The sequence below is a fragment of the Pogoniulus pusillus genome, chromosome 6 (genome assembly GCF_015220805.1).
Source record: "Pogoniulus pusillus isolate bPogPus1 chromosome 6, bPogPus1.pri, whole genome shotgun sequence".
Classification (NCBI taxonomy): Eukaryota; Metazoa; Chordata; class Aves; order Piciformes; family Lybiidae; genus Pogoniulus; species Pogoniulus pusillus.
Window position 1 is genome coordinate 1,456,563 of NC_087269.1, and position 21,591 is coordinate 1,478,153.

Consider the following 21,591-nt stretch of genomic DNA (forward strand, 5'->3'; position numbering starts at 1 on the left):
CTCTTGCTGCTTGCCTGGCAGCAGAGCCCAACCCCACCTGGCTACAGCCTCCCTGCAGGCAGCTGCAGGCAGCAATCAGCTCTGCCCTGAGCCTCCTCTGCTGCAGGCTGCACACCCCCAGCTCCCTCAGCCTCTCCTCACAGGGCTCTGCTCCAGGCCCCTCCCCAGCCTTGCTGCCCTGCTCTCAACACCTTCCAGCACCTCAGCAGCTCTCTGCAATTCAGGAGCCCACAGCTGGACACAGCACTCCAGGGGTGGCCTGAGCAGTGCTGAGCACAGGGGCAGAAGCTGCTCCCTTATCCTGCTGCCCACACTGCTCCTGAGCCAGCCCAGGATGCCACTGGCTCTGCTGCCCACCTGGGCACACTGCTGCCTCAGCTGCACCCTACATGTGTGGCAGTGAGCTGGCAGTGTTGGCTTAAGGGTTGGACTTGGTGACCTCAAAGGTCTCTTCCAACCAAAACGATTCTGTGATTCTAAGGGACCACAACAGCAACATCTGGGCAGCATTTTGGGGGGGGGGGTGTCACAGCAAGTTGCTGGAGGTACCAGAGGTCTGGCACCCCTGGGCAGCAATGAGGATGTGGCAGCACTCAGCCAAGGGGATAAGCAAAGGTCTTCACTCCTCCTTGGAAGCACGAGGCACTGGTAAGGGGATGAAAACCAGACAGGCAGAGCTCCCCCCAAATTTCAATGAGCTGCAGGTGAAGTCAGCAGCTGGAAGTAAGCTGCAGGTTCCCAAAAGCTCTTCAGGGAGCACTAAAGGGGTTTTTGGAAGGTGGTGGCCCCACTGGAGAACGCTAGAGGGGACCTGCTTGATGGGACCAGCAAACAGGGGAGCTGCTTGATGGGATCAGTAAGCTCTGGGAGGGTGGTGCCAGTAAAATCCAGGGGGGTGGTGCCAGGACACTCCAGTGGGATGGGACCAGTGTAATACTCCAGTGGGATGATGCCAGTGTAATACTCCAGTGGGGTGGGACCAGTGTAATCACAGTCCAGTGGGACAGAAGGGCCACCAGCACCTTTCTAACAGGGAGAACAGGAGCTAAAAGCCTCCTCCTGGCTCTGCCAGCAGATGCCAGGGCTGGAAGCTGGGAGAAGAAGTCTTCAGGGCTGCTAAGCTTATGGGAGCCTCTTTCCCACTGCAGGTGGTGTCTGCACTTGGCCTTTTCATCGTGGTCCTGGTCAGCAGGACCAGAGCTGAGTCTCTTCATCCACCCAAAGCCTTTTTGTCCCTTGCCAAGGACCTTGTGCCAGGGACTCTGGAGAAAGGCTTCTTTAGGAGGAGCTTTTGCACACAACGTTTCTGCTCTAGGAAGCGATCTCAGGTGGGTGCTAGGTTGGACTGGATGACCTTGGAAGTCTCTTCCAATCTGGTTGATTCTATGTTCAGAGGATTGGTTGGGGTTGGGTTGGGTTTTTTTTTGGGGGGGAGGGGGGTTGGTTTGGGGTTTTTTAAGCAGCTTTGGCTTCTAAAGAGGCCACCCAGCTTCTCCACTGGGCAGATGGCACTCAGCATCGGATGAAGAGGCAGAGGTAAGGCTTGGGTGTGCAACCACAGTGGCACCTTGCTTAAAGAAGTCCTACAGAGCCGAATGGTGACAAGCAGAGGAGCACATCTGAGGTGGCCCAGGCTGAAGCAGGTCCAAACCAAGGCACCACCAACACCCAAACCCCTCAGGCTCTGGGAGCTACCTGACCTGGGCTAAAAACCAAACCCCTCTTCTGTGGTGGGAGAGGGTTGCAGAGCTAAGACTTCACTTCCTTGGACAAGGTGTCCGTGTCGTTGCTGCTGGCCAGGTGGCTGTTGGGCACCACGCCCAGAGCCAGCTCGTTCTGAGGCTTCCACAGCATTTTGTTGCCCTTCAGCTTCATCAGTCGCTGCCCTGCCAGGAAGTACAAGACGGGATCCAAGCAGCTGTTGGTGCTGGCCAAGGGCCGAGTCACCTTGTAGGCCAAGTTGATGGCGTTGAGGGTCTCACAGCTCAGGTCCCAGCTCCTGAAGGAGTAGTACAAGGTGCGAGTGACGTGGAAAGGCAGGAAGCAAACGACGAAGACCACCAAGACGATGACGATCATCTTGACTGACTTCTTCTTGGAGCGGGACAGGCGCGAGATGCCCCTGGTGGGCTGCAGCAGCCTCCTGGCCATCAAGCAGTAGCAGACGATGATGACCAGGAAAGGGATGCAGAAGAGCAGCACCAGCATCACCGAGCTGTAGATGACGAACTGGCCGAAGAGCTCCTTGCTGGAGGTGTCGTGGCAGGTGACGGCGCCGCGCTTGGCGCTGGTGGTGACGAAGAAGAGCACGGGGCACTGGCACAGCACCGTCACCAGCCAGACCGCCGCCGCCACCCTGCGGGCGTAGCGGACGTGGCCCCACTGCAGCGACTTCAGCGGGAAGCAGATGCCCAGGAAGCGGTGGATGCTGATGCAGAGGAGGAAGAGGATGCTGCAGTAGAGGTTGGTGTAGAACAAGAAGCGGACGATCTTGCAGAGGCCCGCGCTGAAGGGCCAGTTGTCCCCCATGGCGTAGTAGTACACCAGCAGGGGCAAGGAGACCACGTAGAGGGTGTCGGATATGGCCAGGTTGAACATGTAGGTGGTGGAGGCGTTCCAGGTCTTGATCCTGAAGAGGAAGGCGTAGAGGGCCAGCAGGTTGAGGAAGAGCCCCACCACGCAGACGATGCCGTAGGAGACCGGCAGCAGGACGTACTTGAAGTCCTCGTCAAAGATGCACTTGTAGGAGTCGTCCTCTGCGCCCTCGGGGGCCAAGGAGCTGTTGATGGCTCTGGTCCAGGCTGGAGGAGTTGTGAGGTTTGCCATTGCCCTGAGAAGGGAAGGGAAGAAAGAGGCTGTGAAGGCAAGGGAGGGGGAGAAAGAGGCTGTAAAGGGAAGAGAAGAAAGAGGCTGTGAGGGCAAGAGAAGGGAAGAGGCTGTAAGGGAAAGGGAAATGAAGAAAGAGTCTGTAAGGGCAAGGGAAGGGAAGAAAGAGACTGTAAGGGCCAGGGAAAGGAAGAAAGAGTCTGTAAGGGCAAGGGAAAGGAAGAAAGAGTCTGTAAGGGCAAGGGAAATGAAGAAAGAGGCTATAAGGGCAAGGGAAAGGAAGAAAGAGTCTGTAAGGGCAAGGGAAGGGAAGAAAGAGGCTGTAAGAGCAAAGGAAAGGAAGAAAGAGGCTGTAAGAGCAAAGGAAAGGAAGAAAGAGGCTGTAAGGGCAAAGGAAGGGAAGAAAGAGGCTGTAAGAGCAAGGGAAGGGAAGAAAGAGTCTGTAAGGGTAAAGGAAGGGAAGAAAGAGGCTGTAAGGGTAAAGGAAGGGAAGAAAGAGGCTGTAAGGGGAAGGGAAAGGAAGAAAGAGTCTGTAAGGGCAAGGGAAAGGAAGAAAGAGGCTGTAAGGGCAAAGAAGGGAAGAAAGAGTCTGTAAGGGCAAGGGAAGGGAAGAAAGAGTCTGTAAGAGCAAAGGAAGGGAAGAAAGAGGCTGTAAGGGCAAGGGAAGGGAAGAAAGAGGCTGTAAGGGCAAAGGAAAGGAAGAAAGAGGCTGTAAGGGTAGAGGAAGGGAAGAAAGAGGCTGTAAGGGCAAAGGAAGGGAAGAAAGAGGCTGTAAGGGTAAAGGAAGGGAAGAAAGAGGCTGTAAGAGCAAAGGAAGGGAAGAAAAGAGGCTGTAAGGGTAAAGGAAGGGAAGAAAGAGGCTGTAAGGGCAAAGGAAGGGAAGAAAGAGGCTGTAAGGGTAAAGGAAGGGAAGAAAGAGGCTGTAAGAGCAAAGGAAGGGAAGAAAGAGTCTGTAAGGGCAAGGGAAGGGAAGAAAGAGGCTGTAAGGGCATGGGAAGGGAAGAAAGAGTCTGTAAGGGCAAAGGAAGGGAAGAAAGAGGCTGTAAGGGTAAAGGAAGGGAAGAAAGAGGCTGTAAGAGCAAAGGAAGGGAAGAAAGAGGCTGTAAGGGCAAAGGAAGGGAAGAAAGAGGCTTTAAGAGCAAAGGAAGGGAAGAAAGGGGCTGTAAGGGCAAGGGAAAGGAAGAAAGAGGCTGTAAGGGCAAAGGAAGGGAAGAAAGAGTCTGTAAGGGCAAGGGAAGGGAAGAAAGAGGCTGTAAGGGCAAGGGAAGGGAAGAAAGAGGCTGTAAGGGCAAGGGAAGGGAAGAGTTCAGTGTCATGCTGACATCCCTGATCCTGCTTCCTGCCTTCCAGACCTGCTCCTCCAGCAGCAGCAGCAGGACCACCACCATCAGAAACCCTACCCCCTGCTTGTGCAGATTTGCATTTAGTCGTGGGAAACAAGCAGCTGGGGTGAGAGAAATGGGCTCAAAAGAGTCTCTGCAGGCACACAGGGGCTGTGTCAGGATGGACAAGGACCCTTTTGTGCGCTGGAGACAGCCCAGGACCCAGCTGACACCCGATAGCTCTGCCAGCCTTTAGCCAGCCTTTAGCCAGCAAGCAACTGAAAATGCATCTCCCTGCCTTCCAGTAAATGCAGCTGCCCTGTGATGGGAAAGCCATGGAAATGGGGTCACAAGGACAGAAATGCAGGGCAGGAGCTCCTGCAGGTAGATAAGGTTGGGGGCAGAAGGAGATAAATGCAGTACAGGAGGATAGGTTGAGGTCAGAAGGGGATAAATGCAGTGCAGGAGCTCCTGCAGGAGGATAGGTTGAGGTCAGAAGGGGATAAATGCAGTACCGGAGGATAGGTTGGGGTCAGAAGGGAATAAATGCAGTGCAGGAGCTCCTGCAGGGTAGGTTGGGGTCAGAAAGGGATCAATGTGGTGCAGGAGCTCCTGCAGGGTAGGTTGGGGTCAGAAAGGGATCAATGCAGTGCAGGAGCTCCTGCAGGGTAGGTTGGGGTCAGAAGGAGATAAATGCTGTGCAGGAGCTCCTGCAGGAGGATAGGTTGGGGTCAGAAGGGGATCAATGCGGTGCAGGAGCTGCTATTGGAGGATAGGTTGGGGTCAGAAGGAGATCAATGCAGTGCAGGAGCTGCTATAGGAGGATAGGTTGAGGTCAGAAGGAGATCAATGCAGTGCAGGAGCTGCTACAGCAGGACAGGTTGGAGTAAAGATGCTCTTTGAATATACAGGTGGTGTAGACCTAAATCCCACCCTGCTTTTAGGTGGGAGAGAGCAAAAGCAGCCCAAACTTCAGCTAAATGGTGCAGCTGTACCTGGTGCCACCACACACACAGAGCTGCCAGAGGGAGGCCGGAGGAGGCCACAAGGAGCAGCCCAGGGCTGGGGCAGCTCTGCTGTGAGCACAGGCTGAGGGAGCTGGGGGGGTGCAGGCTGCAGAAGAGAAGGCTCCAGGGGCACCTCAGAGCTGCTGCCAGGAGCTGAAGGCATCCTGCAGGAAGGCTGCAGAGGGACTTTGGCTAAGGCTGTCCAGGGACAGGCCAAGGGGGAAGGGTTGGGAGCTGAGGCAGAGCAGGCTCAGAGTGTTTCTTCTACCATCCAACTTAAACCTCCCCTGGTGCAACCTGAGACCACTTCCTCTTGCCCTTCTCCCTTGTCACTAGGGAGAAGCAACCAACCCCTACTTTGCTACAGGCTCCTTTCCTCCTTGGAAACTCCCAGCTGATGGAGAAGGGATGAAGTGATGCTTCCAGCCCACCCTAGGGGATAACTCCAGTCCTTGCTGAAACAACTGCATCAAGCAACCTCCCTGATAGGGCTGGGTGCTAGGTTGGACTGGATGACCTTGGAGGTCTCTTCCAACCTGGTTGATTCTATGACTCTATGATGATTTTTTCCACCTCATTTTCTGCTTTTCCCCTTGGAGCAGAGCAGAGGAAGCTCTGGCTGAGGCTGCAGCTTCACAAGAGCATGGGCAGAAGCCACACACAGGTTCCCACCCTGCCTGATCCTGCAGCATCTGCAAAAAGCCAGGTGCAACTTTGGGAACCACTCCGATGAGTCTGAGGAACTAGGACAGATCTTGCTCTTTCCTCACCCCAGGGTTTTGCTTCTCCTGCACCCTGGGCTAGCTTGGGTCCTGCCACCCTTCAGCCTGCTCCCCTCAAGTCACAGAATCAGAGAATTGTCAGGGCTGGAAGGGACCTCAAGGATCAGCCAGCTCCAAACCCCCCTGCCATGGGCAGGGACACCTCACACTAGAGCAGGCTGCTCACAGCCACATCCAGCCTGGCCCTAAACACCTCCAGGGATGAGGCTGCCAACACCTCCCTGGGCAACCTGTGCCAGGCTCTCACCACCCTCATGCTGAAGAGCTTCTTCCTAATCTCCAGTCTCAGAACCCATCTGCAAGCCAAGGTGGGGAATCCTTTCTGTCATGCAGAGAAGGATCACAGAACCACAGAACAGATCTGGTTGGAAGACATCTCTAAGGTCACAGAACAGATCTGGTTGGAAGACATCTCACAGCTCACAGAATAGATCTGGTTGGAAGACCTCTCACAGCATCACAGAATAGATCTGGCTGGAAGACATCTCACAGCTCACAGAACAGATCTGGTTGGAAGACATCTCACAGCATCACAGAATAGATCTGGCTGGAAGACATCTCACAGCATCACAGAATAGATCTGGCTGGAAGACATCTCTAAGGTCACAGAACAGATCTGGCTGGAAGACATCTCACAGCTCACAGAATAGATCTGGTTGGAAGACATCTCACAGCATCACAGAATAGATCTGGCTGGAAGACATCTCACAGCTCACAGAATAGATCTGGCTGGAAGACATCTCTAAGCATCACAGAATAGATCTGGCTGGAAACATCTCACAGCATCACAGAATAGATCTGGTTGGAAGACATCTCACAGCTCACAGAATAGATCTGGTTGGAAGACATCTCACAGCATCACAGAATAGATCTGGCTGGAAGACATCTCTCAGCTCACAGAATAGATCTGTCTGGAAGACATCTCACAGCTCACAGAATAGATCTGGTTGGAAGACATCTCACAGCATCACAGAATAGATCTGTCTGGAAGACATCTCACAGCTCACAGAACAGATCTGGTTGGAAGACCTCTCTCAGCTCACAGAATAGATCTGGTTGGAAGACATCTCTAAGGTCACAGAATAGATCTGGCTGGAAGACATCTCTAAGGTCACAGAATAGATCTGGCTGGAAGACATCTCTAAGGTCACAGAATAGATCTGGTTGGAAGACATCTCTAAGGTCCCAGAATAGATCTGGCTGGAAGACATCTCACAGCTCACAGAATAGATCTGGCTGGAAGACCTCTCACAGCTCACAGAATAGATCTGGCTGGAAGACCTCTCACAGCTCACAGAATAGATCTGGCTGGAAGACATCTCACAGCTCACAGAATAGATCTGGTTGGAAGACATCTCACAGCTCACAGAATAGATCTGGCTGGAAGACATCTCACAGCTCACAGAATAGATCTGGCTGGAAGACATCTCACAGCTCACAGAATAGATCTGGTTGGAAGACATCTCACAGCTCACAGAATAGATCTGGTTGGAAGACATCTCACAGCTCACAGAATAGATCTGGCTGGAAGACATCTCACAGCTCACAGAATAGATCTGGCTGGAAGACCTCTCACAGCTCACAGAATAGATCTGGCTGGAAGACCTCTCACAGCTCACAGAATAGATCTGGCTGGAAGACATCTCACAGCTCACAGAATAGATCTGGTTGGAAGACATCTCACAGCTCACAGAATAGATCTGGCTGGAAGACATCTCACAGCTCACAGAATAGATCTGGCTGGAAGACATCTCACAGCTCACAGAATAGATCTGGTTGGAAGACATCTCACAGCTCACAGAATAGATCTCGCTGGAAGACCTCTCACAGCTCACAGAATAGATCTGGCTGGAAGACCTCTCTAAGCATCACAGAACAGATCTGGTTGGAAGACATCTCTAAGGTCCCAGAACAGATCTGGTTGGAAGACATCTCTAAGGTCACAGAACAGATCTGGTGTGAAGACCTCTCAGAGCTCATCCAGCCCAACCCTCAGCCCAGCACGGCAGGGTTGACACTCAGCCACAGCCCGAAGCGCCAGGGTCACAAGGTGCTTAAACACTCCCAGGGCTGGAAACTCCACCACTACCATTCCAACTTTTGAGAAGCCTTTAGGTGCAGCAACACTCCCTGGGCTGCCCCAGGCCGTGCTGTGGTCACAGAGGTGCTGAGATGCACCCTTCAGGACAAGCAGCAAGCAGTGCTCTGCGGTCAGCTTGAAGAGACAAAACCCCACTCACAAGGCAGCTTTGTCCTCGCTCTCCTGGGCTCCCTCTTCCTCCTCCTGCAAATGTCAAAGCCTTTTCTTTCTTCTCTTCTTTTGGTTTTCTTTGGTCCCCTGCTTCTTCCCAGAGGCTCTGGGACAAACCCTGCTGTGTCTGCTGGGCTGGTGGCTCCAGGCCATGCCTTCGCCCCCGGTCCCGCTGCATCCGCAGCAGAGCGAGCCAGAGAGGGCACAACCATCCGAGGCATCTGGAGGCACAAAAGCTGGCAGCTGCCCATTTCCTCTGCCTACAGGATGGGTGGCATGGGCACCAGCTCTGGTGGTGACACATTGAGCCCCCAGCAAGATGGGAGGGGAGGGAGGAGGCAGCAGCAATCTCTGAGCATGCCATGCAGGTCTTAAAGGTCTCTTCCAGGCTGGAAAAGACCTTTAAGATCCTTGAGTGTTTCTCTGACCACCAAAAGCAAACCCACCACGGTGCTACCTTCAGGACCACCTCCTTCAATCTGCTTTCCTTGCCCTTCCTGGGATGATGGCAGAAGGTTTTGGTCTCTGGTGTTGAATGCAGGTGACCATGGCCAGCTTTTTAGGTGCCCTCCAGCATTATGGCATCATCTCAATCAGTGTCCTCCATGCTAAGACCACATGAACCTGCTGCTGGATCACCTCTTTCTTTGCAGCTTGGCTCTGGACCTGTTTATCCCAAAGGACATGGGTTGGGTTTATGTTTTTTGCCCAGAAAACAGGCACCAAGAGCTGCAGAACAGGCATCAAGATTTGCAGAGCAGGTACCATGAGCTGCAGAACAGGCACCAAGAGCAGCAGAACAGGCACCAAGAGCTGCAGAGCAGGTACCAAGAGCTGCAGAACAGGCATCAAGATTTGCAGAGCAGGTACCAAGAGCTGCAGAACAGGCACCAAGATTTGCAGAGCAGGTACCAAGAGCTGCAGAGAAGGTACCAAGAGCAGCAGAACAGGCACCAAGAGCTGCAGAGCAGGTACCAAGAGCTGCAGAACAGGCACCAAGAGCAGCAGAACAGGCACCAAGAGCTGCAGAGCAGGTACCAAGAGCTGCAGAGCAGGTACCAAGAGCTGCAGAGAAGGTACCAAGAGCTGCAGAACAGGCACCAAGATTTGCAGAGCAGGTACCAAGAGCTGCAGAGAAGGTACCAAGAGCAGCAGAACAGGCACCAAGAGCTGCAGAGCAGGTACCAAGAGCTGCAGTGGATGAAGCCAGCAGGAGAGAGGAGCAACTCCGATGAGAAGAGCTCAGGTAGATTGGTTTGGCAACCCCACCAGCCACATGCCCTCAAATATATGCACCCACAGGCATGTGCATGTGATGTCAGCATCCCCAAATGCTCCTGTTACAGTATCCCCCCAGGGCTGAGCAGGGGAGACTCAGATGAGTCAATGAGGAGGAGGCTGTCATTGGAGAAGGTCATGGGCAGCAGCCGGGGCCAGCACAGAGGGGACGATGAGCTGGACACTGACTCACTGCACAAAGGGCTTGACTCCCAGAATCCCAGAAGGATAAGGACCTCTGGAGAACATCTAGTCCAACTAGTCCAAAGGTTTTGCCCCATTCCTGGTGGCATTCCTGGTGCCACCCCTGAGGTCACCATTCCCCCCGCCAAGGGTGTTCTGTGCCAGCAGAATCCAAGTCACGAAAGCAAACACAGCACAACCGAACCACAGCTGCGGTGAAGCTGTCTCACGGGAGGGTGGGGGGTGTGTGTTTGGGGGGGGTTGCTGAGGCTTAATTGACCTTCCCAAATCATTAACAGGAACTAATTGACTGTCAGGACCTCACAGTTGTGCTGCTGCAAGGCCCTGGGAACTCAAACCAGCACAATGAGACCGCAGCTCCCACCCTTTGACGCCGGAGGTCGAACCCACGATCTGCTCACCACATCTTCCCCACCAGCTCCTTTTGCAGGCTGTGGGTGGTTTTTTTCCCCCCCTGCCCTCATTCAGAGGCATTTAGTAGACTCATCAGAAAAAAATAAATCTGAGAAGCAAAGGGCCTGGCAGGGCTTTTTTCCCTCTGTCCTTTGGGACCGTGGTCGAAGCCCATCGCCAGCCAAAGCAAACACGGCGACGCGCTCGGATGCTGCCAAGCTTCCCTGGGTGGGTGAAGCCAAAGGGGAGCAGGATGAAATCTGAGCCTGGCCAAACTGCTTGGGTTTCATCTGTCCTTTCCACCTGGCTGTCTTCTGCCCTGGTGACTTTCTCTGCCCTTCTCCTTCAAGCTGATTCTGGCCACCAATGAGGGCTAAGGGCATCCGCAGCCACCTCAGCCCCACCAGAGAGTCACAGAATCAGGCAGGCTTGGAAGGGAGCACAAGGAGCAGCCAGTGCCAACCCCCTGCCATGCCCAGGGACACCCTACCCTAGAGCAGGCTGCACACAGCCTCAGCCAGCCTGGCCTCAAACACCTCCAGCCATGGGACCTCAACCACCTCCCTGGGCAACCCAGTCCAGCCTCTCACCACTCTCCTGCTCAACAACTTCCTCCTCACCTCCAGCCTCACTCTCCCCACCTCCACCTTTGCTCCAGTCCCCCCACTCCTGCCACTCCCTCACAGCCTCAAAAGTCCCTTCCCAGCTTTTTTGAAGCCCCCTTCAGATCCTGGCAGGCCACAAGAAGGTCCCCTGGGAGCCTCCTCTGCTCCAGCCTGAACACCATTCACCTTTCTGCTTGGTACTTCTGTCCAAAGGGGTTGGAAGGGACCTCAACAGCTCCTCCAGTCCAACTCCCCCTGCCAGGGCAGGATCACCTGGAGTAGGTCAGACAGGAACACCCCCAGGCAGGTTTTGAATACCTCCAGAGACATCTCCAAGATACATTCCCCATCTGGATGTGTTCCTGTGTGACCTGGGCTAGACTGCATGCTCCTGCTCTGGGGCTGGACTCGATGATCTCTTTGGGTCCTTTCCAACCCCTAACATCCTGTGAGCCTGTGGTGCCTGTGGCTTCCAGGATACCCCAAACCAAACCTTGAGCAGCTTAAAGGCTCTTTACTCATCACCATCCCTGGAGGTGTTGCAGCCAAGCCTGGCTGGGGCACTTAGTGCCATGGTCTGGTTGGTTGGGCAGGGCTGGGTGCTAGGCTGGGCTGGCTGAGCTTGGAGCTCTCTTCCAGCCTGCTTGAGTCTATGATTCCTCACTCAGAGCCCCAGGCAGTGTTCCCCTTTTATCCCCCATGGATTTTCACCTACCTCTTCCTCTATCCCAAAAAGTAGCCAGAAATCCTCTTTCCTCCCCAAATCAGTCTGTCAAAACCCTGCATTTCCATTCTTTCCCCCCCAGAAAAGCCCTTTGCAGGGCACTGAGCAGCTCCAGCTGGCAGAAACGAAGCTACTCCACCCAAGTGATCTTGTGCCTCAGTTTCCCTTCCTGCCCCCAGGCTGAGGGGCAGCAGAGTTGAAGTTTTCTCTACTGAAAGCCTTTTTCCATGAGGAGTTTTGGATTCCTTAGAGGCTTTAACTTGCCCCAAGTTAAAAAAGGGGAGAGGGAGCACAGATAAAAGATGGAACAACCCAAACAGAACTTTCTGACTCTGAAATGATTTGCTTTGAGCTAAACAATTTCCTCCCCCCCCAGGGAACTTCTGTTTTCTCCCAAGAAACTCCCTGGATTCCTCCCTGAATGAACCTCACTTTCAAGCCTCTGCTTCCCAAGCAGGACCCAAACCTGCTTTTCTCCACACACTGGGAAGTCAATCTGGATTTACCAAAGCTGTGGCTTTAGGGTGAGTTAGATAAAAGCATTAAACCCATCAGGGTTGCTGCCTCTGCATAATTGAAGCTGCCTTCAATTTGGTGGAACTCGACTGCATTCCCAGCACAGCAGATCTCCAGGGATGGATCCTGCTGGAAGCAGGGATCAGCCTAGCCAAGACTGAATCCCTTCAGCAACAGTTCTCTTCCTGGCTCCAGCAAAGGGGACACTCCCTGTTTGAGTTTTCCCCCCTACATCCCTGCATCAGCATCCCATGGGGTTGGGGATAGATCCTGCTTCATGGAAACATGGAATGCTTTGGGGTGGAGAGGATCTTAAAGCTCATCCAGTTCCAGCCCCCCTGCCATGGGCAGGGACACCTCCCACCAGCCCAGGTTGCTCAAGGACTCATCCAACCTGGCCTTGAACACTTCCATGGTTGGATCCTTCACCATTCCTCTGACTCCAGGCTCAAGTTTTGTTTCAGGCTTCCCAAACTTGATTTTTATTTGTTTCAAGGGGGAATCATAGAGTCACAGAATCAGGCAGGGTTGGAAGGGAGCACAAGGAGCAGCCAGTGCCAACCCCCTGCCATGCCCAGGGACACCCTACCCTAGAGCAGGCTGCACACAGCCTCAGCCAGCCTGGCCTCAAACACCTCCAGCCATGGGGCCTCAACCCCCTCCCTGGGCAACCCAGTCCAGCCTCTCACCACTCTCCTGCTCAACAGCTTCCTCCTCACCTCCAGCCTCACTCTCCCCACCTCCACCTTTGCTCCAGTCCCCCCACTCCTGACACTCCCTCACAGCCTCCAAAGTCCCTCCCCAGCTTTTTTGGAGCCCCCTTCAGATCCTGGCAGGCCACAAGAAGGTCCCCTGGGAGCCTCCTCTGCTCCAGCCTGCACAGCCCCAACTCTTTCAGGCTGTGCTCACAGCAGAGCTGCTGCAGCCTCTGAGCATCCTCCTGGCCCTGCTCTGGACACTCTCCAGCATCTCCACAGCCCTCTTGTCCCAGGGGCTCCAGAGCTGGATGCAGGACTCCAGGTGGGCTCTCAGCAGAGCAGAGCAGAGGGGCAGAATCCCCTCCCTGGCCCTGCTGCCCACACTGCTGCTGCTGCTGCAGCCCAGGCTCTGCTTGGCTCTCTGGGCTGCAAGTGCACACTGCTGGCTCCTGCTGAGCTTCTCCTCCAGCAGCACCCCCAAGTCCCTCTGCTCAGGGCTGCTCTCCAGCCAGGCACTGTCCAGCCTGGATCTGTGCTTGGCATTGCCTCCACCCAGCTGCAGGACCTTGGAAGAAGGAAAGTGAGGTGCTCACATCCTTTGGGTTGCCTGGAGGCAGAAAGCAGCCCTGTGCTGGGTTTATTACCAGAAACCTGACTTTTGGGGTTGCCCTCCACAGCCACAGAGTCACAAAATGGTTTGGGTTGGAAGGGACCTTCAAGATCATCCAGTTCCAACCCCTCTGCCATGGGCAGGGACACCTCCTACCAGCCCAGCTTGCTCAAGGGCTCAATTTTCTGCTGCTCACTGGAGGAAGCAATGCTTAAGCAGAGAGAAGAACAAGGGATCAGGTTCTGGTCACAGAATCTTAGAATCACAGCATGGTCTGGGTGGGAAAGGACCTCCAAAGGTCATCCAGTCCAATCCCCCTGCTGTAAGTAGAAGCATCCTCGACTACATCAGGTTGCCCCAGTGCCCTGTCCAGCCTCACCTTGAATATCTCCAGGGATGAAGCCTCAACCACCTCCCTGGGTAACCTGTTGCAGTGTTCCACCAACCTCATGGTGCAGAACTTGTTCCTCACATCCAATCTCAACTTCCCCACTTCTGGTTTTGCTTCTTGTCTCCCCTTTACAAGCCTCACCTCTGGAAGAAACACCATTACCAGGGAGCCCTACCAGCATCCTGCTCCAACCCAAAGGGAGTCACCCAACAACACCCACCAACAACCCTCCCAGTACAACCAGACACCCTCTGGGAGATAACCAGCACCCAAAAACTGGGGGATAACAAAATTATCAGCCTCCACCATGGCAGCAAAAGAAGAACCAACCCCCCTGAAAGCCCCACGTGGGGTGGACTTTGCTCCTCCATTAAGGACTGGTGAGACCCTATCTGGAGTACTGCATCCAGTTCTGGAGCCACTATTACAAGAGGGAGCTGGAGGTCTGGAAGGTGTCCAGAGAAGGGCCACAAGGATGAGCAGAGGGCTGGAGCTGCTCTGCTGTGAGGACAGCCCAGGGAGGTGGTGGAGTCACCATCCCTGGAGGTGTTGTGCCAGGGCAGGTCTAGGCTGGAGGAAGTTGTTGGTAGAGAGAGTGATTGGCACTGGAATGGGCTGCCCAGGGAGGTGGTGGAGTGGCTGTGGCTGGAGGTGTTGCAGCCAAGCCTGGCTGGGGCACTTAGTGCCATGGTCTGGTTGGTTGGGCAGGGCTGGGTGCTAGGTTGGGCTGGCTGAGCTTGGAGCTCTCTTCCAACCTGCTTGATTCTGTGATTTCATGATTCCATGATTCTATTCTATGATCTTATGATTCCATGATTCTATTCCATGATTCTATTCTATGATTCTATTCCATGATTCTATTCTATGATTCTATTCTATGATTCCCTGATTTTATGCTTCTATGCTTCTAAGACCCAGCTGGAGCCTTTCCAGCCCTGTCTGGATGCCTTCCTGTGCAACCTGAGCCAGATTCTCTGCTCCTGCTCTGGCAGGAAGGGGTTTGCCTCAGTGACCTACAGAGGTCTCTTCCAACCCCTAACATCCTGTGATCCTCTCATCCCATGGAAGCAAAAGGATCTTTGCTTCGTGGGGTGGTTCCCCTTAAGGCTTTGCTGGGGGGTGGGGGTGGGTAGCAGGCGCTGGGTGGTGAGGAGGGCTGATGGTGTGGCCGGCAGCACGCTCTGCTGCCAGCAAACTATTCATGGCTTTGGCTTTGTGTCAGTAACTGGAGATAAAAATCACACCAGGCAGAGAGACAGGGTACAGCCACTTGCTGCCAGGACAGCCAAAAATACTCCTCAGGGATTTAGCACCCACTGAAAACCCCCCAGGATGTGAGCAGGCTCTGGGGCTCAGCAGCACATTTAAGGAGTAAGGGGGGGGGGGGGGTGTCCTGTTTTATACTGAAGCTCCTTAAGCTCAAATCGAGGTTGAAGAGCGAAAGTTTCCTCTGCTCTGGGGTTAAACGAGGAAGAGAAACTCAGGGGCACAGACTGGAGCATAACGAAACAACTCAGTTTCAGCAGCCACCAGCCCTGCATCGAGGGCAACTTCCTCACCCTCGGTGCTGCTGGGCACCCAGGAGCAGGGTTTGGTGGGCACCCAGGAGCAGGGTTTGGTGGGCACCCAGGAGCAGGGTTTGGTGGTCACTCAGGAGAAGGGTTTGGTGGGCACCCAAGAGCAGAGTTTGGTGGGCACCCAGGAGCAGGGTTTGGTGGGCACCCAGGAGCAGGGTTTGGTGGTCACTCAGGAGAAGGGTTTGGTGGGCACCCAAGAGCAGAGTTCAGTGGGCACCCAGGAGCAGGGTTTGGTGGGCACCCAGGAGAAGGGTTTGGTGGGCACCCAGGAGAAGGGTTTGGTGGGCACCCAGGAGCAGAGTTTGGTGGTCACCCAGGAGCAGGGTTTGGTGGGCACCCAGGAGAAGGGTTTGGTGGTCACTCAGGAGCAGGGTTTGGTGGGCACCCAGGAGAAGGGTTTGGTGGTCACTCAGGAACAGGGTTTGGTGGGCACCCAGGAGCAGGGTTTGGTGGGCACCCAGGAGAAGGGTTTGGTGGTCACTCAGGAGCAGGGTTTGGTGGGCACCCAGGAGCAGAGTTCAGTGGGCACCCAGGAGCAGAGTTTGGTGGGCACCCAGGAGAAGGGTTTGGTGGGCACCCAGGAGAAGGGTTTGGTGGGCACCCAGGAGCAGGGTTCGGTGGTCACCCAGGAGAAGGGTTTGTTGGGCACTCAAGAGCAGGGTTTGGTGGGCACCCAGGAGAAGGGTTTGGTGGGCACCCAGGAGAAGGGTTTGGTGGTCACCCAGGAGCAGGGTTTGGTGGGCACCCAAGAGCAGAGTTCAGTGGGCACCCAGAAGCAGGGTTTGGTGGTCACCCAGGAGAAGGGTTTGGTGGGCACCCAGGAGAAGGGTTTGGTGGTCACCCAGGAGCAGGGTTTGGTGGGCACTCAAGAGCAGGGTTTGGTGGTCACCCAGGAGCAGGGTTTGGTGGGCACCCAGGAGAAGGGTTTGGTGGGCACCCAGGAGCAGGGTTTGGTGGGCACCCAGGAGCAGGGTTTGGTGCTCCTCACCCTCTGCAGAGGAAGGCAATAGGTTGCCAAAGAGGTTTTACAAGAAGAAAAGTAAAAGCAGAAGAACTTTCAGCCTGGAAGTTGCTCCTGCAGTAGAGGTCCACCCTGTGGGCAGCTCCAGGGGAAGGAGGCAGCTTTGGGGTTAGGAGGCAGTCAGAGGGTTGGGAAGCAGAGCTTCATCCCAACCCCAAGGGGAAATCAGAACCCTCCTCAAATCGATGGTGCAGGGATCCCAGCACGTAAAAGAGGTGGAAAAACACAAGCTGGGGTAAAGCAAGGGAGGCAGCTCCATGGCTTCTACCAGAGGTGTGTACAGGAAATCCCTGACAAACAGGCCAGAGAATTCCCCTCTGGGAGGGCAGAAACCGAGCAGCAAACTGAGACGATTGAGAGTGGAAGCAGAAACAATCCAACAATTCAGGCCAAAAGGAGCAGAGGAGAGCACAGGAACCTTCCCCAGCGCCCAGCCTGAGCCACGCACAGCAGCAGCGATCGGTGCCAGCACCTCCCACCCGCCGCGGCTCCAACCACCCCACGCCCGAGGCGCTCTGGGGGCAGCTTCAGTGGGGGAGTGAGGTCCACTGGGGTTCAGCTTTGCCCTCACAGCACCCCCACTCCCTGCTCTGGGACCCTCTGCCACCCACTGAGCAGCCGGTGCCACCAGCGTGTGTGGGTGTGTGAGTGCCCCACCACCCCTGTGTGCATGGCCCCAACCCATGCGTGGGTCCCCTTCACCCATGCACATGTCCCCCCAGCCCATGTGCATGTGCCCCCCACCAATGGGCATGTCCTCCACTCAGGTACATATCCCCCCCCCCATATATATGTCCCCCCCACTTATGTACATGCCCTCTCACCTATCTATGTGTGTCCCCCACTCATGTATGTGTGTCCCCCACTCATGTACGTGTGTCCCCCACTCATGTACGTGTGTCCCCCACTCATGTATGTGTGTCCCCCACTCATGTACGTGTGTCCCCCACTCATGTACATACCCCCTCATCCATCTGCGTGTCCCCTCACCCCTCTACGTATCTCCCCCACTCATGTACGTGTCCCCCCCACTCACATACGTGTCCCTTCACTTATGTACGTGTGTCCCCCACTCACGTACGTGTCCCTTCACTCACGTACGTGTCCCCCCCACTCACATACGTGTCCCTTCACTCATGTACGTGTCCCCCCCACTCACATACGTGTCCCTTCACTCATGTACGTGTCCCCCCCACTCACATACGTGTCCCTTCACTCATGTACGTGTCCCCCCCACTCACATGCGTGTCCCTTCACTCATGTACGTGTCCCCCCCACTCACATGCGTGTCCCTTCACTCACATACGTGTCCCCCCCACTCACATGCGTGTCCCTTCACTCATGTACGTGTCCCCCCCACTCACTTTCCTATTCCCCCCACCTCACGGAGCTATCCCCCCACTCGTGTACGTGTGTCCCCCCCCTCACGTCCCCACTCTCACCCCATGCAACGTCTGCACCTCCGCACCCCCAGGGTGTGCTCCCCACTGCCCGGCACGGGCAGGACACGCACCCACCCCCACGCACGCACCCTCGCCGCGTTCCCCCCTTGCCTCATACCTGGCTCCGTTCCCGGGTGGCTGCGATCGTCCTGCTGCGTTCAAGCGGGCGGAGGAGGCAGCTCCATGCCCGGGGCTCGGCGCCTGTGCCGCTCCCGGGGCCGCTCTCGCCGTCCCCGGGCAGCCGCCGCCGCGTGTGGAGCGGGCAGCGGGGCGGGAGCGGGGCGGGAGCGGGGCTGGACCAGCCCTCCCCGGGGCTGGCACTGGGGCTGGGACCGCCTCTCTGCCCGATGGGATAGGGACAGGAGTTCCTCCTGCTGGGGTGGCAGCAGGGATGGGGTCAAGGCTGGCACTAGGGCTGGAACCGCTCCTCTCGGGGATGGGATAGGGACAGGAGTTCCTCCTGCTGGGGTGGCAGCAGGGATGGGGTCAAGGCTGGCACTGGGGCTGGGACCGCTCCTCTCGGGGATGGGATAGGGACAGGAGTTCCTCCTGCTGGGGTGGCAGCAGGGATGGGGTCAAGGCTGGCACTGGGGCTGGCACCGCTCCTCCCGGGGATGGGATAGGGACAGGAGTTCCTCCTGCTGGGGTGGCAGCAGGGATGGGGTCAAGGCTGGCACTGGGGCTGGCACCGCTCCTCCCGGGGATGGGATAGGGACAGGAGTTCCTCCTGCTGGGGTGGCAGCAGGGATGGGGTCAAGGCTGGCACTGGGGCTGGCACCGCTCCTCCCGGGGATGGGACAGGGACAGGAGCTCCTCCTGCTGGGGTGGCAGCAGGGATGGGGTCAAGGCTGGGACTGTGGTCAGACGCACACCACCACTGGAGCTGGGAGCGGTGTCGGGACGGGGGCAGGAGCCTCACTGCTCCTCCTTTGCTCGCCTAGGGGTGGGATCATGGATTGGACTAGGGCTAGGGATAGGATCCCTCTGGAGACGGGATCGTGGGTGGGATTGGGGTTGAGACCGAGACTAATGCCAGGAGAGGAGTCGCTTCTTCAAGGATGCTCCCATGGTTGGGTCTGGGGCAGGAGCATTCCCTCCTGGAACGGGACCATGGACGAGAATCAGGGCTGGAACTGAGACCAGGCACATCCCAACTCACCCCCCCCCCCCCCCCCCCCCAACCTCCCTGGCCCAAGCCCCCCTGCTGAGATGGAGAAAGGAGCCAAATCCCTCCAGTCCTGAAGGACAAACTGGACCATGGGTGGAAGAGAAGTCCTTCAAGGGTCCTGTATTTCTGGGAACTAAGTTGAGTTTGGCTGCTGTGGGTGTGAGCTGGGGAATGTCCTCCCCCCCTGTGGCCACCAAACACCCTAGGGAGCTGCTCTGGGGTCTGTCTTCATCCTTTCCTGGCATGTCATGGTCTGCCCCGAAGCTGCAGGAAGCTATGGAGGACCACCACAAGCTTTGTAGCCTGCCCCAAGTCTCTACATCGAATTTGGGTTCTGAGGGTGTGAGCTGGGGGGGTTGTGCCTCCCATATCCTCCCAACACCCTGGGGAGGTGCTCTGGGGGCTGTCCCCACTGAGTGCCTGGTGCAGCAGGGACTGCCAGGCAGCTCTAGGAGGATGTGGATGAACATCACCATCTTTGTGGGCTATGAGTGATGCCCAAGCGAAGCAGTGCCCAAGTGAAGCATGGTCTGGTTGACTGGGCAGGGCTGGGTGCTAGGTTGGACTGGATGAGCTTGGAAGTCTCTTCCAACCTGGTTGATTTTATGATTCCATGATTCTATGACCAGACTCAACCCTTCCTCCTCAGTGGGGCTCAGCCACCTGAGCTGAAAAAGCTTCAGATTTTGGGGGGGGGGGGGGGGGGGGGAGCTGGAGGGTTTCTGGGCAGGATGAGGCTGGAGAATCAGCCTCACAGAGTCACAAGCAGGTGGCCCTGTTGTTTTCCACCACCAGCAGCACGCAGCACTCCCCAGGGCATTCCCCATCTGTGTCCATGGATTTCAGCCACACCCTCCTCCTGCAGCTGGATCTCATTTCACGCAGGGGCTCCCAGGACCTCCTAGATAGGACTTTTGCGGGGGGGAACAAGCATAAAGGAGGAGGGCTAAAGGCACTGATGCCATTTCTTATGTGGCAGGCAGCTGAAGAGGCATCAGCTGGTGCAGAGGGGAGGTGAGCAGCTGGCACGGAAATGGTGCTGCAGAGATCCTGCTGATGGAGCTCCCTGCCAAAAAACAAGGGGGGGGGGGTGGGGGGGGGGGGGCAGAAAAAAAGCCTTTTCCTTCTTCTGATGTAATTTGTTTGAGGAGGGAAAACAATACCTCACAGCACAGCTATTTGGGGCTGATAAGGGAGGAAGGACAATTTGGTTGCTTGGACAGGGGGAAGGAGATGATGAGAGGGCAGAGCTGCGGAGCGAGGCTCAGACTGGTGAAGCTGCCCAACGTGGTCCTGCTGGCTTAAATCCAGCTCTTTGGGATTTGGAACTCCTTCCTTGGCAAGGGTTAGGTTAACAGGACCCCCAGCAATCCAAGTTACCTCCTCCAAATAGTGCAATCATAGAACTGCTTGGCTGGGGAAAGCTCCCTAAGATCACAGAGTCCTTCAGTCCAACCCCACCATGGCCATTCAACCATGCCCCCAAGTGCCACAGCCACAGGTTGCTTGAACACCTCCAGGGATAGGGACTCCACCATCTCCCTGAGCAGCCTCTTCCAATCCTTGACCACTCTTGCAGCAAAGGAATTTGTCCTCATCTCCAACCTAACCTTTCCTTGGCACAATTCCAGGCCATTTTCTATCACCTGAACCACCCCACGCTGCCAGGACAGCTCTGCCTGTACCACCCTGAGCATCCTGCTCCAGTGCCTGGCTACTCTCTCATAGAATCATAGAATCAGGCAGGGTTGGAAGGGAGCACAAGAATCAGACAGTGCCAACCCCCCTGCCATGCCCAGGGACACCCTACCCTAGAGCAGGCTGCACACAGCCTCAGCCAGCCTGGCCTCAAACACCTCCAGCCATGGGGCCTCAAACACCTCCCTGGGCAACCCAGTCCAGCCTCTCACCACTCTCCTGCTCAACAACTTCCTCCTCACCTCCAGCCTCACTCTCCCCACCTCCACCTTTGCTCCAGTCCCCCCACTCCTGACACTCCCTCACAGCCTCCAAAGTCCCTCCCCAGCTTTTTTGGAGCCCCCTTCAGATCCTGGCAGGCCACAAGGAGGTCCCCTGGGAGCCTCCTCTGCTCCAGCCTGCACAGCCCCAACTCTTTCAGTCTGTGCTCACAGCAGAGCTGCTGCAGCCTCTCAGCATCCTCCTGGCCCTGCTCTGGACACTCTCCAGCATCTCCACAGCCCTCTTGTCCCAGGGGCTCCAGCACTGGCTGCAGGACTCCAGGTGGGCTCTCAGCAGAGCACAGCAGAGGGGTTCATCCTGGCTTCCTGCAAAGGAGAGCTGCTGTCCCGAGGTGCTGGCCGAGGATGATGATGTCCAGAGGTCTGTTCTTCGTCCTTGCACAAGCTGTGGCCCGTGGGGTGATGGCTGCTGCTGCTCAGCAACTCCCTCTTGGCGCTGTCCTCTCCTGTCTGCTCCTCCAAGGTCCCAACACCCACAGCTCTGCCAGCACAAAGCAAATCCAAACAACTCAAGACGAGAGGCAGGAGGCTCTTTTGCTGTCAAAGGGCTGATTAATTATGGCCATGACCAGCAGGGAGATTTGGTCAGTGGCTCCTTGCTGGATGCTCCAACAAACAAGAGGAGATGAACTTTTTTTGTCCTAAAGGCTTGTTTGGAGCTTTGTTTTCTAAAGAGGTTTGTTTGGGAAGTGGTTCCCTGGAGATTCCTCTTCCCAGCAGACCTATTCCAAGCCTGGTTGAAGCTCTAGCAGCTTCCAGCAAGCAGGAACTTCCCAGCTTTGCTGCCAACAGCAAAG

The 21,591-nt window shown here is 55.9% G+C and overlaps 1 protein-coding gene across 1 annotated transcript; it reads right to left on the reverse strand.

Annotated features, from left to right (window-relative positions):
* Positions 1-271: 271 nt before the first annotated feature.
* On the reverse strand, positions 272-17,884 carry P2RY2 (purinergic receptor P2Y2). Its single transcript, XM_064145594.1, has 2 exons — positions 17,766-17,884; positions 272-2,830 (listed from the first exon to the last, which is right to left on the reverse strand). Exon 2 carries the CDS (start codon positions 2,824-2,826, stop codon positions 1,750-1,752), a length of 1,077 nt encoding a protein of 358 aa, XP_064001664.1. The 5' UTR covers positions 2,827-2,830; positions 17,766-17,884; the 3' UTR covers positions 272-1,749.
* Between the last annotated feature and the right edge of the window lie 3,707 nt (positions 17,885-21,591).